General features: G+C 40.6%; 1 protein-coding gene across 1 annotated transcript in view; it reads left to right on the forward strand.

The window, feature by feature from the left end:
- The first annotated feature begins 1,050 nt into the window (after positions 1-1,050).
- CERS3 (ceramide synthase 3) overlaps positions 1,051-16,147 on the forward strand; it is a 98,321-nt gene continuing 83,224 nt past the window's right edge. The window contains exons 1-2 of the mRNA XM_081230174.1: positions 1,051-1,136; positions 14,309-14,482. Coding sequence (XP_081086300.1) covers positions 14,310-14,482 — 173 coding nt within the window. The 5' untranslated portion in view covers positions 1,051-1,136; position 14,309. The remainder of the gene's footprint in view (positions 1,137-14,308; positions 14,483-16,147) is intronic.

A 16,147-nucleotide genomic window follows, 5' to 3' on the forward strand; every position in this document is an offset into this window, starting at 1 on the left:
AGATGAGGTCATATAGCTGGAAAGGGGTAGGATGGGCATTCAGATTCCCAAACATCTATTCTTGACAAGCCAATAGGCCTTGGGTTCCTACGCATCCTGTCCTGAAATTCTATCCCAGTGTGTTGTGGGGGGAAGGTCTGGGCATCCCCCCAGGTGAGTCTGACCATTGGGAAGGTTGGAACTAGGTGACTGTATACAAGACAGCCTCTCCAGGACTTGTCTCCAGACTCTCTGTTTAGCAGAGTTTGTGCCCATTATGTGGGCTTCCTTTACTGAAAGAAGAATATGAAACCAGTTATCTTTTCCCAGTAGTGAGAGATGTGAACATAGTGGCAGGAAGGCAGCTGTGAAGGAGCAGGAGATGTCCCATTCCTCTCCCTTGGAGAATCTTTTTAAACTTAGCATTTAATCTTATTATTTAAACCAGCCTGACATGGGATTCTTGCCCCTACCCAATAAAGTCAGGATAATAAGATAGTATCAATACATAACATTGATTCTGTACTTTACCGTATTCAGGTAAAGTACATACATACCTAGTCACTCTTAATCCACAACAGGTCTTTGCAGTAGGTAGAATTAGCACCATTTAATTCAGACGAAGATTCAGAGATTGAGTTGTCCAAGACCTAGCTATTGACAGGTCTGGCCCTTGAACGGGCTGTCTGACGCCAGAGCCAAGGTTCTTTCTTTTTCAGCTGTTTGAAAGAAAGTGAGCTACTTGAGGCAGTGTATGTAGCACTGCACTCTTTTAAAAAATTCTTAAATTGCAGGCTTGCGATTTGTATGGTGGTCTTCCTGACCTGAGACTAAGTGAGTGGGGAGCTTCTGCAGAACCTGCCACAGTGCGCAGGAGGACTTTGCACCCAGCCAATCCTCCAGTTTCTCCAGTGGGAAAACCTGAGACAGAATCAGGGCCTGGCCTCGGGTTCCTCTGTGACTCACTAGCAGCAGCGAGGTTCTCAACTCCCTTGCTTTTGCCTGCATCAGTCCCTTGTGCCTGAGACTAATAACAGCGTAATTTATGAAGCAAGATGTGTGACTCACCAGGCAAGGGAGGAGAGCTTGCAAGGAAGGACACGGCGGAGAGGAGCAACATATTTAACAGCAACTGGAAAGGAAATGCTGACATGATGGTAATTGGGTTAAAATTTCTTTACATTGCAACACCATTGCCTGGTTATCCAGCTGTTAATTTATATTTTAGACTTCTAAAGTTAACTAAAAAGGGGGGCGGGAACAGGGGAAAGAGGGAAAGGGAATTCTACCTCTGAAGGCAGAATTATCAAATCTATGTAACTTTCTCATAGATTTCTTCTCAATCATCTTGGACCCCTTTTCTTTGAACCCCAGGATTTGCATTCTTCTAAAACTTATCCATTGTGTAACTTTGCTTTACATCCTTCTTATTTCAGTCATACCTGTTTTTCTGCAAGCTCCTATCCATGTTACCAGTCTAAATAAACTTCCTCAGTCACTTACCTCTCTTGTTCCTGAGCTGGCCTTTGGCAATCTTTGTCAGTTAATGACCAGGACAGAGATGAACCAGAGATCCGATAAAGGTGAAGAGGCATCCAGGAGAATTACTTTTTGGTGAATACTCCCTCCTTAAATGGCTTTTTCTGCATTATCTTTATTATCTCCAGAATCTAAAGTCAGTTTATAGATAGGTCACAAGAGCCTGTCTTCCTGTTGACCAAGGAAGCACATTTTAAATTTTCAGTTACCTGTTTGTGTGTGTAAAAAGGCTGTGATAAGTTTTGTGTAGGTAGCAAACTTGCCTTACTTCAAATCATCTATTAGTTTTTGTATATGAAACATTAACTTAAAAAGTTAACTTAAAAAGTTAGCCTCTTAAAATATATTAATGTGAAATAAATCACCTTAATAACACCTTTTACTATGGGAAGCTGGGTGCATACTGGGAAAACAATAATTTAAAATCTTAAATATGCAGAGTTTTATTGTTCTAGCATATCAGTTATTTTTTCATGTTTCTTTCTAGTTTTTGTCTTTACACACATATGTTTATGATTAAAATAGTATATTATATGAGATCATATACCATCATATGATCATAGTATAGATATAATTTTGAATTTTCTTTTTTAAACGTGTCATAACACTTTTCATGTTTATAAATTTTACAATTTTAGCATTAATTGATTATTATTACATAGAGTTAACATTTAAAAATGTACTTAAACATTCCATATTTTAAAAATCCATTATTTACTAATACTGAAGTGTTATTTATTAACTATAGTTTAAAAAGTTTTCTGTCCAATTTACACATATTTCTAGGTAAGCATGAACATTTTAGTGACTCCTAAAATTTATTATCCGATTCCAAAAGGGTGGTATCATTTACGTTGCCACCAGTAACATAGGAATGTACATTTATATGTAAATGATATATATGAGACATTTATAGCATAGTTAGCACTGAGTATTATTTTTAAATAATGTCTTCTAATTTAATAGGTGTAAATTATAGGATTTTAGGACCTGGAAGTTCATTTAGTTGCTCTCTTTAGAAGGGCAACCTGGTATTTGATAGCTTGACTCCAATCTGCCGTTTAACAGGCATGTAATACAGTGATTTACAAATATTTACTCACTTTGTTATTTTAACAACCTCATCAGGGTGGTACAATTATTATTTCCATTTTGTAGCTGGGGAAACTGACATTAAGTTAGTTGTCGAAGGGCACATAGCTAGTTAAGTGTCAGAACACAGGCAGTCTGGCTCCAGAGTCCATGTGCTTGACGACTGTGTTATACTGGCTCCCTTAATATCTATTTAGCATGTACTGTTTGTACGCTTTCCGTATGCCAAGTTATGGGTGCTATTGTGAGTAAAAACAATTTTAGTCCCTGCCCTCATGGATCTGGAAGTCTGGGGAGGGCACCAGACTTTAATCAAATCAACATATATATAATTACAAATTTGATACATGTTATGAAGAAAAAGGATGGAGTGATGGTAGCATCTAACAGGAATATTTCTTTTAGCTGTAAGAGTGATGGGGGGCCAGGGGTCATGGAAAGTCTTGATGAAGATCTTAGAGATACTTAAATTGAGACTTGAAGGATAAGGAGGAGAGAGTAGGGTGAAGATGGGTGAAAAGAGCATTCTAGGCAGAAGGAATAGTCTATGCATATGCCCTGAGGCAGGAAAGGACTTTCCCTTCTGCTCTAAGGGTCATAAAGCTGACCGGCTTGCTTGTGGGATCACAAAGTGAGGAGAAGGGGATGCACAAGTGAGCCTGGAATAGCAGGCAGGGGTCCAGTGGTCCAGGGCCATGCCACAAGCTTCTCACTCACAGAAGAGTGCACACAGGGGGAGGAAGGTGAGAGCTGCCTCCAAACACAGCTGGAGTTGTTTTGGGCAATAAGTTGCCGGCAGAGCCATCCCATCCCCAGGTGGGGTTTCTTGTGCACACAACAGCAAACGGTGACCCTGCCTGTGCTTTTCTAGGAATTAAACTTCACTGGCTCATTATTTGAGTTAGGAAGGGGATATTTATGTTAGGAACCTAGATCAAGGCATATTGTGAAGTCTTATTATAGAGCCAAGAGAAACATGGCCTGAAGAGAACAGCACCAGGGGAGAGAGCCTTCGCTTGAGAGAGAACATGACCCCGTACAGATGCCAAGTGCCTTGTTGGCATTTTAGGGATTTATTCGTTTTGCTGGAAATTTTTCCATAATGTGTACTAACAATGAAAAAGTATTGTTCTAGAAGAAAGTGATAGCTGGCTCATGGGGACATTAACCTATGCTTTGGAATCAGTGGAAGCAAAAAGGCAGAAGCACATCTTCCTAAAATCTCAAGTCAACTTTTACTCTATAAGCGAACTCTACATACAGTATTAGAAGGGCAAAATGAGAAGGCCCTTTCTTCTAATTTCAATTTCAGAGGTCTTTTTGATTTGCTCAATATAACTTTAGCTTTTGTTAATTAGTATTAGAGTAAGCACATAAAGTTTGTTGGACTTTTCCTTCAAGTCAATCAGGATTAGAGAATGAAGGATTGACCAGTAGGAAGAACTCTAAAGAGTATAGGAATCACAGCTATAGGAAGCAGTCACGACCCCTGGGGCGGAGATAGAGTACACAAGGAAGAGGCCCCCAGGGCTGATGTGCAGACCCTGATGAAGAGGGCACTGAGGGGTCACTATGGAAAACCAGCAGAACTGGCTGGCTATGGAACTAGCCCTCAGAAACTTGCGGGAAATCTGCCCTCTAGGGTGCTGTTCATTGGGAAGTGTCTCGCTGGAGACACTCTGGCCACAAAACTCCCCAGGAAGGTGCTGGTGGATTCTGCTGGCTGCTGGGGGCTGCTGGAGCCTTCACTGGGAGTGCACCAGAGCCAAAACCAAAACTTCTTCCTCCTGCAGTGTCTCTCCACCACTCCCTACTTAGAAAGGTCCTGGGCCCGCTGGCAAAGGGAAATAGGTAAAGGGACCAAAGAGACCAGACTTCACAGAGCAGGCAAACAGGGTCAAAATCTAATGACTTACATGAAATAAAAGTTTATTTCTCTTGTACATAACAGTCCAGATATGGGTGGACCAGGGCTAATGTGCTAATTGGCTTCAAAAATTGCTCCAGTTCTGTCATCCCTATTTCCAGCTGTCAGGAAGGAAGACAGAGAGAAGCCAGGACATGCAGCTTGGTCTTTAGGGAGATTACCCAAATCAGTTCCCACTCCTGTGTCATTGACCCAGACATGGTCACGCATGGCCGCACCTAGCCGTGCTAGAGGGAGGTTGGGAAATGTTGCCTCGTGTGGCAGGGCAGCCACGTGCCAGGTTAAACTGGAGGTGGGGGTGGGGGGTCTGTAACTAAAAGGCAAAATCAATGGATACTTAGGACATCCTGACACCCCTCAATGGCATCTTTGAGGCAATACCATGTTTCTGCTACAGATCTTCTGAAATTTTCCTTTTCATCTCTAAATTCGTTCTGAATTTCTTTGAGGCTTTAAATTGGTATAATTGTAAAATTCAATATGAGGGAATTAAAATTGTTTTTATCTTGTTGTAAGTTAATTACTTCTTTACATAAAGTATAGGGGTTTTTTTTTTTCCTTCTCTTCAGTTTTCTAAAGTTATAAGCCCAGGCATTTATTAGCTTTTTTAAACTAACTTAGTCATAATAAATATCCTTCAGAGTTAAGTTGCTCTGTCATTTGCATTGTCTTATCCATTTGAAATGGCGCAACTTAAAATGCTTTCAGAATTGGAATTTACAACTGGCTCAGTGCTTACACTGTTCACAGGAAGCAAGTAGCTGCTCATGTTTTCTTTTGTGTTTTATCTTAAAGACATAAACCAGTTCTTTTGGCTGAGTTGGTAGAGTTAAGGTAGACTAAAGGTAGATAAACATGTTTACCTGACCTCCTACACCAAATTTTAAAAATTGTTCTCCAACTAATGAAAATGAAGTTGTATATAGTTATCAATAAATTAGATATAATTTCTGGCCATGGTGTCACGCCTTTATTGTTCAAAACTCCATTCCAGCCTCAGTAAACCCTCCATCAGTTCATTCAGCAAGCACTTGTATAGTGTCTACTGTGTGGCAAACTTTGGGTATACAGTAGTGTATGAGCCACACAAGGTCCTTGCTCTTCTGGAGCTGACTTTCTCTTCACCAGAGAACCCTGGTCCCTCTGTAATCCAGCTGGTCACCCAGTCACAAAAACTCTCACCAACTCTCATATCTTCCAACCATAATAATACTCAGAAATTGTGAACACTGATTCAAGAGTGTCTCTCACTGCATTGCTCAGGAATATGCCTTTAGTTCAATTTAACTTGTTTTCCTAACTTCCCATTTCTCATCACTGTCCTCTATCTGAGAGATATTTTCTGTTCTGTAGAGATACTTTCTTGTCACTCCCCTCTATCCAAGAGATATGTTCTGTAGAGTTATCTTCTAAACTGATGTGATGTTTATAGTAGGGATTAGATGGATAGTTACCAGAAGCTGTCCAAAGACTCAGCCTGACTTGGAGTTCTTACCTCAGCAATAGTTTGAGTACCACATTTTTTCAGAACTTTACAAAAATGTTGCTTCAAATAGTGATAAACCTGTAACCCAGATGATTTTATTTCTTCAAGTCCTAAGGTCAGATTTAATGGTGTGTGTCTGAGAAAGTGGCTCAATAGGCTTCCTTCACCCTGATGGGTTCTGTATCCATGAGGTCAGAAAATAATGAGTCATAAAAACCTACATTCATTAGATTGTCTTCCTGCAAACTACTGACAGCTGGAGTTGAAAATAGGGTTTAAAATTTCCACAGTATTAGTGGGAAAACACAGCTGGGCTATGATGCCACCTCCATTACTGAACTTCCCCAAAGTAAAAAGAAATAACTGCAGGTACTTTTCTTGTAAATATTTCCTATTTTTAAAAATAGCTTCAGATTCTTTTATATAAATAAAAATTATAGTTCCTTCAGATTTTTTTTTATGTAAGTAGGAATTTTGGTACTTAGAGAATGTACAAAGGATGGGAAAAAATGGAGTTTGAGTAGCTGATGAGAAAAAAAGGGACGGAGAATGGCCAAGGAGTAAATGAATACATTTGCTTCCGAGAGAACACTAAGCAGAGACGGAAAAGTTGTCAACACGGTTGGCAATTTTCAGTTGCCAGAAAGGCCTAGAGTTCAGCCAAATGAATCAAGATGAGAGATGGGCTATGAGTTTGATGTGGGAGTCAGTGAGCTTCTCAGAGTGTTTAAAAGTGACTGAGTCACAGGCAGGGCTCCTGAATGACTGATTCATTGTTGCAAATGCTCAGGATATTTTTTTTTTTTTAGAGCAGTAACTTGTGAGGTTTTAAAAACACAGGTATCTCTCCATCTCAATATTTTCTAATTCTCCTTCCATCTGAGGATTGTTTAAATATCACAATAGTTAGTTAACACAGCATACAGGTACCATTCCACTCACTGTGTAGGTAATGTTTGTCATCCACCAAGCATCTTTTTAAGGCTGAGTCAGGGAAGCCAGCAGCCTCTGTTACACTGAACAACCAAGAAACCCTTAAGTAGTGACTGAGTGCCACTGTCGCATTTGAAATGTAGGCGGAACAGGAGCAAAAATGGGAGAGAAAGAAAGAAAAGGGGACCAACAAGTGTCCATTGCGGGCAAGATGAGATCCAAGGCTAACCAGAGGGAGAAACTGACATGCTACAGGCTGCCAGTCCCTCCTCAGTTACTCAAGGGAGTTCCTGCTTCCCCATTTAAACTTTAGAAGGAAATCCTAAGAACAGGCACTTCTGCTAAATTTAAGGTTCAGACAGCTGAATTGGAGCTGTCCGTTTCTCCTGAAGGAGAATGGGAATAATGCTAGGTGTATCAGTCAGTGCTCTTGATTGTAAGCAATGGAATCCACCTCTTTCTTCACTACCTTAAACAAAAGGCTTCACTGAAAGTGACTCAGCACCAAAAGAAGGGTGATGGACCAGACCTGGACCACAGTAGAAACCAAGAGACTAAGGTGATCAGGAAAGCCAGGAAGCCGAGAGATGACAACTGTCTTCTCAGCAGCAACAGCCTAGGCAGAATGCCATCTGCTGCTGATGCTGCTCATCCCGGTCTGGTCCAGATTCAAAGTCCTGAGTAAAGCCTCCATTTTGCCAACCCCAGGCCATCCCAGGCCAACGGCTAGCAGATGGAAAATTGTCCGTCTTGGCTTTCACAGTGGGAAAGGCATGGTACCAACTCTACACACATTGCTGATTTCCTCTGCTACTAGGAGGGCTGGAAGCTGGGCTACCTCTGGAACAGCACGTCCTGTACACTAGAGTCAGGGAAAGATGACTGTAAAGGATGCCAGAGGTCCTGGGACAGGCCTGTGGCCTTAGGACAGCTACTGAGAGGCTAAGAGAATGTGACTTGCTTCTTGCTACTAGACTGAAATGGCAGAAAAGAGGAGGAGAGTGCCATTCCCAGTTCTCTCTCTGCTTAGCCCTGGATCTCGTCTTGGGAGCAAGTATGGTAGAGAGGCTGGCTGGAGGGTTAGCCTGGATGAGTAAAGCCCACTGCCCAGAGCTAGACTGTTGACCTGTGGATGTCTACTGAACACTGTATACCAAAGTCTGTCATCTGAGAGAGACATTTCTCCTTCAGAGGAGTTAGTCTGTTTTTACTTTTTAAAGCATGAAATTTTTTTTTTCTCCCAGAAAGCCATTAACTTTAAAATCATGCTGAAGTCTGAATCTGTATATAGTCTTTCCTTCACTATTTTTTTGGGGGGGGTTCATGAACACAATCTTTTTTTTTTCTTTTTTGGCTGCACCGCACCGCTTGCGGGATCTTAGTTCCTTGACCAGGGGTCAAACCCGCATCCTTGGTGGTGAAAGTGCGGAGCACTAACCACTGCACCGCCTGGGAATTTCCCATGGACACAACCTTGACTCAGGTGAATTTGGGAGGTAAAACTCAAGACCCTTAAATGAGATGACAGGAAGCTTTAGCATGAAGTTCAGGCTGAGTCATGGATTAAAAGATGTAAAGGTTAAAGGAGGATGAAGCTGAGAAGGAGACTTTTATTTATTTATTTATTTTATTTAAAAAAATTTTTAACATCTTTATTGGAGTATAATTGCTTTATAATGGTGTATTAGTTTCTGCTTTATAACAAAGTGAATCAGTTATACCTATACATATGTTCCCATATCTCTTCCCTCTTGCGTCGCCCTCCCTCCCACCCTCCCTATCCCACCCCTCTAGGTGGTCACAAACCACCAAGCTGATCTCCCTGTGCTATGTGGCTGCTTCCCACTAGCTATCTGTTTTACATTTGGTAGTGTATATAAGTCAGAAGGAGACTTTTTAACTTTTTTATTTTAGATATAACTCACATACCATATAATTCACCCATTTAAATGTGCAATTTAATGTTTTTTTTAGTATATTCACAGAGTTGTGCAACCAGCACCACATTCAATTTATGAACATTTTCATCACCCCCAAAAGAAACCCTGAACCCATTAGCAGCCACTCCCCACTTCCCCCCACACCCCCGTGTACACCCTAAGGAACTACTAAACTACTGTTTGTCTCCCTATTCTGAACATTTCACATGACCGGAATCATAAAATATGTGCCTTTTGTGCCTGGCTTCTTTTACTTAGCATGTTTTCAAGAGCCATCCATGTTGTAGCATGAATCCTTTCAATTCTCTTGAGTATATACCTAGGAGTAGAATTGCTGGGTCAAATGGTAACTCCGTGTTTAACATTTCAAGGAACTGCCGGACGGTTTTCCACAGCAGCTGCACCATTTTACTTTCCCTCAAGCAATATATGAGGGTTCCAATTTCTCCACATCCTGCCAACATTGTTATCTTTTTTGATTATAGCCATCTTAGTGGGTATAATGAAGGGTATCTCTGGGTTTGTTTCTTATTTGCATTCCCCTCATGGCTAATGATGTTGAACATTTTTTCATGTGCCTATTGGCCATTTGTATATCTTCTTTGATGAAATGTCTATTCCAGATCCTTTGCCCATTTTAAAATTGGGTTATTTGTCATTTTATTATTGAGTTCTAAGTGTTCTTCATATGTTCTAAATACAAGTCCCTTATCAGATATATGATTTTCAAATATTTCCTCCCATTCGATGGATTGTCTTTTTTTTTTAACATCTTTATTGGAGTATAATTGCTTTACAATGGTGTGTTAGTTTCTGCTTTATAACAAAGCGAATCAGTTATACATATACATATGTTCCCATATCTCTTCCCTCTTGCGTCACCCTCCCTCCCCACCCTCCCTATCCCACCCCTCTAGGTGGTCACAAACCACCGAGGTGATCTCCCTGTGCCATGCGGCTGCTTCCCACTAGCTATCTACTTTACATTTGGTAGTGTATATATATGTCCATACCACTCTCTCACTTTGTCACAGCTTACCCTTCCCCCTCCCCGTATCCTCAAGTCCATTCTCTAGTAGGTCTGTGTCTTTATTCCCATCTTGCCCCTGTGTTCTTCATGACATTTTTTTTTCTTAAATTCCATATATATGTGTTAGCATACGGTATTTGTTTTTCTCTTTCTGACTTACTTCACTCTGTATGACAGACTCTAGGTCCATCCATCTCACTACAAATAACTCAATTTCATTTCCTTTTATGGCTGAGTAATATTCCATTGTATATATGTGCCACATCTTCTTTATCCGTTCAGCTGTTGATGGACACTTAGGTTGCTTCCATGTCCTGGCTATTGTAAATAGAGCTGCAATGAACATTTTGGCACATGACTTTTTTGAATTACGGTTTTCTCAGGGTATATGCCCAGTAGTGGGATTGCTGGGTCGTATGGTAGTTCTATTTTTAGTTTTTTAAGGAAACTCCATACTGTTCTCCATAGTGGCTGTATCAATTTACATTCCCACCAACAGTGCAAGAGTGTTCCTTTTTCTCCACACCCTCTATATGGATTGTCTTTTTGTGTGTGTGTGTGGTACACGGGCCTCTCACTGTTGTGGCCTCTTCCGTTGCGGAGCACAGGCTCTGGACACGCAGGCTCAGCAGCCATGGCTCATGGGCCCAGCCACTCCGTGGCATGTGGGATCTTCCCGGACCGGGGCACGAACTCTCAACCACTGCACCACCAGGGAAGCCCTGGATTGTCTTTTAACTTTCTTGATTGTATCCATTGAAACACGACATGTGTTAATTTTGATGAAATCCAATTTATCTATTTTTTATTTTGTTGTTTGTGCTTTGGATGTCATGTGCAAGAAGGCTTTGCTTAACCCCAGGTGTTGAAGATTTACTCCTATATAATATTCTAAGAGTGTTCTTATTTTAGCCCTTATATTTAGATCTGTGCTTCATTTTGAGTTAATTTTTGTATGTCCTGTGAAGAAGAGATTCTTAACTCTTTTGAAGCAGCAGTAATTGATGTTTGGTGGCAGCACATGAAGAAAGAGTAAATAGTGTAGATTTTTTTTCTCAATTTGAACTACATATTCCAGGGGGCCACCCTTAACTTCTGAGTTCTTTCTCTCTCCCCATATATGTTTTTGGTTGTTCGATGTTAAAGTTACTAGGCTTTCAACAAATCTTGTTTCATTGCTTGCATATTATTTAGCGTGGCAACCCCTATATAACCATTGTAAGCTGTTTATTTAGTAATATTTCACACTGGACAAAATAATCTTTACTGCCTGGAGTTGCATTTTAGGAGTGAGCAAACTACTTTGTATAATTATTATAATAGTATCAAAACTAACTCACTGCCATTGCTATTTGTTCCCTGAGTCATAGTCTATTAAATTTGGAGCTAATAAAGTAATGAACATGCTGAGGCAAACTTTTAGGAAGAAATGGATCTCCCCTTGCAGGAGTAGATCGTTCTGATGCAGTGAGGGACACAGGCATGGTACAAGGTTTGTCTGTTATAGGAGAGACTCCCATGACCTGGACTCATTTCTAAGATCTGTAGGAAGTTTGAATTTTAGCTGTAGTCTTGCTCAAAGAATTGTGCCTGCTCTTGTTCAGTCCCAATCTGGCTGTGCACTTCAATGCAGATTTCCTCTCTTAATTCCCTCTGGTCAGTTATGTCAGATGGCCCAGGCAACCAGGCTGGAATCCTCAGCTCCCTTGCCAAAGTGTGTTAATTCTTCCTTCCTAACAACTCTTTCATCAGTTCTCACTGTCTCCTCCCGAGTCCAGATCCAGGTCAGTCCTGACTCAGTTGTAAGCTCCCTGAAGTCTAGGATCATCCCTTTCCTTTCTGTAGACCCAAAGACTGATAGAAAGTATTCAATAAATATTTCCTGATGACCTTTATTCCACCATATTTGCACAATTTTGCGACTGTATTAATGCTACTTACCCTCCTCCAGGGTAGAAGTTACAGTAAAATGATTAATACATGAAAAAGAAGGCAGCCCCTCTCCTTCTCCACACAAGGCTTGCAGGTGTGGGTGTGACTGGTTTCCTGCTACTTTGCACACACATGTCTCTGAGCAGGAGATGAGAAATGGAATAAAGTAGGGAATATCTCACCGTGGTTAGTTATTTGGTTTTGGTGTGGATTTTTCTGAAGCATATTGATGTCCACACTCTGGAATTCTTCCTCATCTGAAATCAGAAACGTTGATACTCCACTCTGATCCTCACCTCTGATTGAATCTTTCCGCTCTCTTGGGTCCCACTCCTACCAGACTTGTTCTTTGGCCTCTGGTCCCCTGAGTTTTGTATTTTTTCCCCTCCATCTCATTTCTTTCTTGGCCTCTCTTTATTCTCTACCCAGTTTGGATCTCATGTGTAATCTCATAAATGGCGTGATCAGCAGGTTCAGCTCCCTGATACCGCTGCTCTCTGCAGCTTCCAATTTCTGACCATATTTAGTGCTTCAAACTCCTAATTGCTCTTCAGTCTTCCTGTGTCCTGAAATGTACTCCATATTGCTGCCAGAGAGTGGCCATGTGTGTGCCCGGCCGGGGGTTCTGGAGGCTGAAACCCAGATCTCATTCTGCTGGCAAGAAGGGCTGTGTCTGCCCAGAGGGGACACCATCCTCTAATCGGCACAAAGATACCACGTGGGCTCTCAGAGGACCTGGCTGCCCAAGCAACCTTTCTAAAATATCTGATTATTTTATTCCTCTGCATAATACTCTTCCTGGGTTCCATTGGTTAAAGCCCAAGCTCCTTAGCCTGGATTGCAGACACTCTGTGACCAAGTCTGAACTGTCTCACCGGCCTTTTTTTTTTTAAAAGAAGATGTTGGGGGTAGGAGATTATTAATTAATTTATTTATTTTTGCTGTGTTGGGTCTTCGTTTCTGTACGAGGGCTTTCTCTAGTTGTGGCAAGCGGGGGCCACTCTTCATCATGGTGCGCGGGCCTCTCACTATCGCGGCCTCTCTTGTTGCGGAGCACAGGCTCCAGACGCGCAGGCTCAGTAGTTGTGGCTCACGGGCCTAGTTGCTCCGCGGCATGTGGGATCCTCCCAGACCAGGGCTCGAACCCGTGTCCCCTGCATTAGCAGGCAGATTCTCAACTGCTGCGCAACCAGGGAAGCCCTCACCAGCCTTTTGATGAGAGTTGCCGTATGATTTATTACTCAAACTGGGACACTTCTGAAAGGAAGGGGCACTATTACTAATTATGCCAGGACAATAAACCGAGACTCTGAGCACTTGTGTGTGACCCAGCATCCCACACCTTGGATTCTTAGGCTGTGGTGGAACCACGCTGCTGGTGGTGTTCCTTGGGCACCTGGTATTTACAAATCAAGAGGTTTTGACAGAGTTATTTTGACCACCCTGCTGTGAATCTGAGGACATTTGACTTCTTTCTCTGATGAACTGTTAAAGGATTACATCAAAACATCCTCAAGGTCAAAATGTCAAGATTAAAATTGTCATAGCCTAAATGATGAGATTGGAGCATCTAAATGTTCTTCTGTGTTTCTGGTTACTTGATCAGTGTACTTTCTCTCCTTAAAACTTCTATTCCCTCTTTGCCACTTTCCTGCCTTTCCCTGGTTTACTTCCACTTACCGTAATTTAAGACATCTTGAACATTGTTTAAGATCATCTGCTCCAGTGGGCTTTCCCGACGCGTCTTGGCTGGGCTCAGTGCTGGTCACCTTGTTCCCACAGCACCCACTACAAGCCTGTTTCACTGTACCTGAAAAAAGTGTGTCAGAGTCGTCTGTCAGGCCTGCCTTGCCCACAGAATATAAGGTCCTTAAGGCAAGAACGCTGTCTTTTTAATCTTTGCATCCTCAGTGCCTAGCACAGGGCTTGACAAATAATAGAATCTCTGTAAATATTTGTTGACATGGACTAATTTGAATTCGTTATTGTAATACAAAGTTAAATATGCTTGTCCTTTATCTCCTGGAGAAGTTCTTAGGATATTAGCGAAGGTTTATACGTACTTGGAGCTTTCATGAAGTTGGCCTTTGGCATGTTGAAGTTGTAGAGATTATTGTTAGATTAATTTTCATATGATAGAAACATATAAGAGGAAGACACATACCCATAATATTAACACGTGTTGTGCCAAGAGTGTGAACAGTGGTATGTTAAACTTCAGTTTGCCATGCCACAGCCGAAATTCTTCTGAGAATGTTGGCAGAGTAATTCCTGTTTAATGCAATGAAGCTCCATGAAGCCCGGTAAATAATAGTACTCCGTTCTGTTCAATAATAGTACCCTGTGTTCTAAACTCTCTGGTTTAGGTATTTTGAGTAAAGGTGTCAATGTTGTCTCAATTTTAAGTATTTGTCCTATAAGTCTAATGTATTCTTTTTCCATCTCTCTAGAATGTTTCAGATGTTTAAAGAATGGTTTTGGTTGGAAAGATTCTGGCTTCCTCCAACAATAAAGTGGTCAGATCTTGAAGATCATGATGGGCTCGTCTTTGTGAAACCCTCTCATTTATATATGACCATTCCATATGCTTTTGGCTTGATAATTATCAGACATTTTTTTGAAAAGTAAGTAGTGTTTGTATGTCTTTCCTCCCCATTCCCCTTCTTTGCCCCACCTCTAGAATAAAGAATTTTGGTAAGATTCTTAAAGAATGTGTTGTTCAGAGGTCACCACTAATGGGCTACAGATTCTTGGGGGAGTTCATGAAATTAAATGCACACTAAATATTATCTAGACTGAACAAATAAAAATTAGAAACACAATCTCCTCAAGTACATTTGTTTTACAAAGAAGAAAATTGAGATCAAGAGAGGTTAAGGATCACAGAGCTTATTAGTGTCAATGACGGTACAAGAACTCAGCTCATCTTCCATGTACCATGTTGTCTGACAATGGATATGAATCCCCATGTCTTTGTTGGCAGTATTAGGAGAGTATGACTAGGGGATGCATTATCATTTTAGAATGCCTATAAAATAGCAAAAATGGCTCATTAAAGACCAAACTTAATATTGCTTTATAGCATAGTTTACTTTGAAGGTTTATTGAAAGTTTTAATAGCAGGCCTTCATTCCAAGGTATAAGGAAATCAAAGAAAAATATCAATTTGCTTTCTCAGAAAAAGTAAACTTCTTTTCTTTTTCTTAATTTAATTTAAATAGATATTACCTCCAACCTTTTATTAAAACTGTACTAGTGTTACGATAACTGAAGATAAATGTTCATCTATAATCTCTGTAGTTGTCTCTATTTCAAAAAACTGTTATTAGCACATTAATTTTTTTGGAGCAAAAACAATATTCAAATGTCAAGACTTGGATAAACTTAAGACAAAATCTGATAAAGATCATTTTGTCCAAGACTAACTGTAATGCAGATCATATGTTTATAACCATTTGCAGGGTCCTTATCTCAAGAGTTAGTTTGACCAACTCTGTTTCATGGATTGTCCAAAAGGTTTTTATACAAATAACAGCTTCACTTGGGCCAACAATGTGCTATTGCTATTGGGAGGAAAAGAAAGCCCCTCAATACCACTAAGCTCTAGCTGAGAACATTTGAAAATGTTCTTCCTTTTTGACAGTTAATTTTACTTTTACTCACATGTTTGGATTTGTCAAAGAATGCCTAAATAAAGTAACATTGTGCCACTGCACTTCCAAATTAGCAAATTACTCTGCTGTCCTGAAATACTTGCTTTTCTTGCAGAGTGTCTGGTGATCTTTGAACTTGTCATCCAGGTCCTCTGTTTATTTGCACTGCAGATTTCCTACTTTTTGGTGGACAGATCCATTTTTAACATTTTGATCAGACAGTGAACTAGAAAATTTTTTGTTTGCCAAAGCAGCATAGTTGTGGAGGACCAACTAACTTGTTATGCCCTCGTCTTAGCCTCTCCAACAATTATCAGGAAGGAATCCAATCTTCTTTTAATTCCTAGGACCATTCTTGCTTCTTCTCAAGAGGTTAAGTATAGTCTTTCGTAACTCCTTATAACTTTAACAACTCCCAATTACTCATCCTTAGTTTTTTCCATCCCATGACACTACAGAAAACTATGTGCTGCTCCACTAATCTCATATCTCTCTTTTTTTCTGTATTTCTTTTAATGCAATAGAAGGAAGGAAAATTTAACATGGGAGCAAGATCACACTTTTTGAAGTGTAAGTTTATATTTTTTCAGGGCTTCTATATCATTTGCCTTAGACTAAACCACTTAGATCATAAAT

The sequence above is a fragment of the Mesoplodon bidens genome (assembly GCF_964165515.1).
Source record: "Mesoplodon bidens genome assembly, chromosome: 3".
Lineage (NCBI taxonomy): Eukaryota > Metazoa > Chordata > Mammalia > Artiodactyla > Ziphiidae > Mesoplodon > Mesoplodon bidens.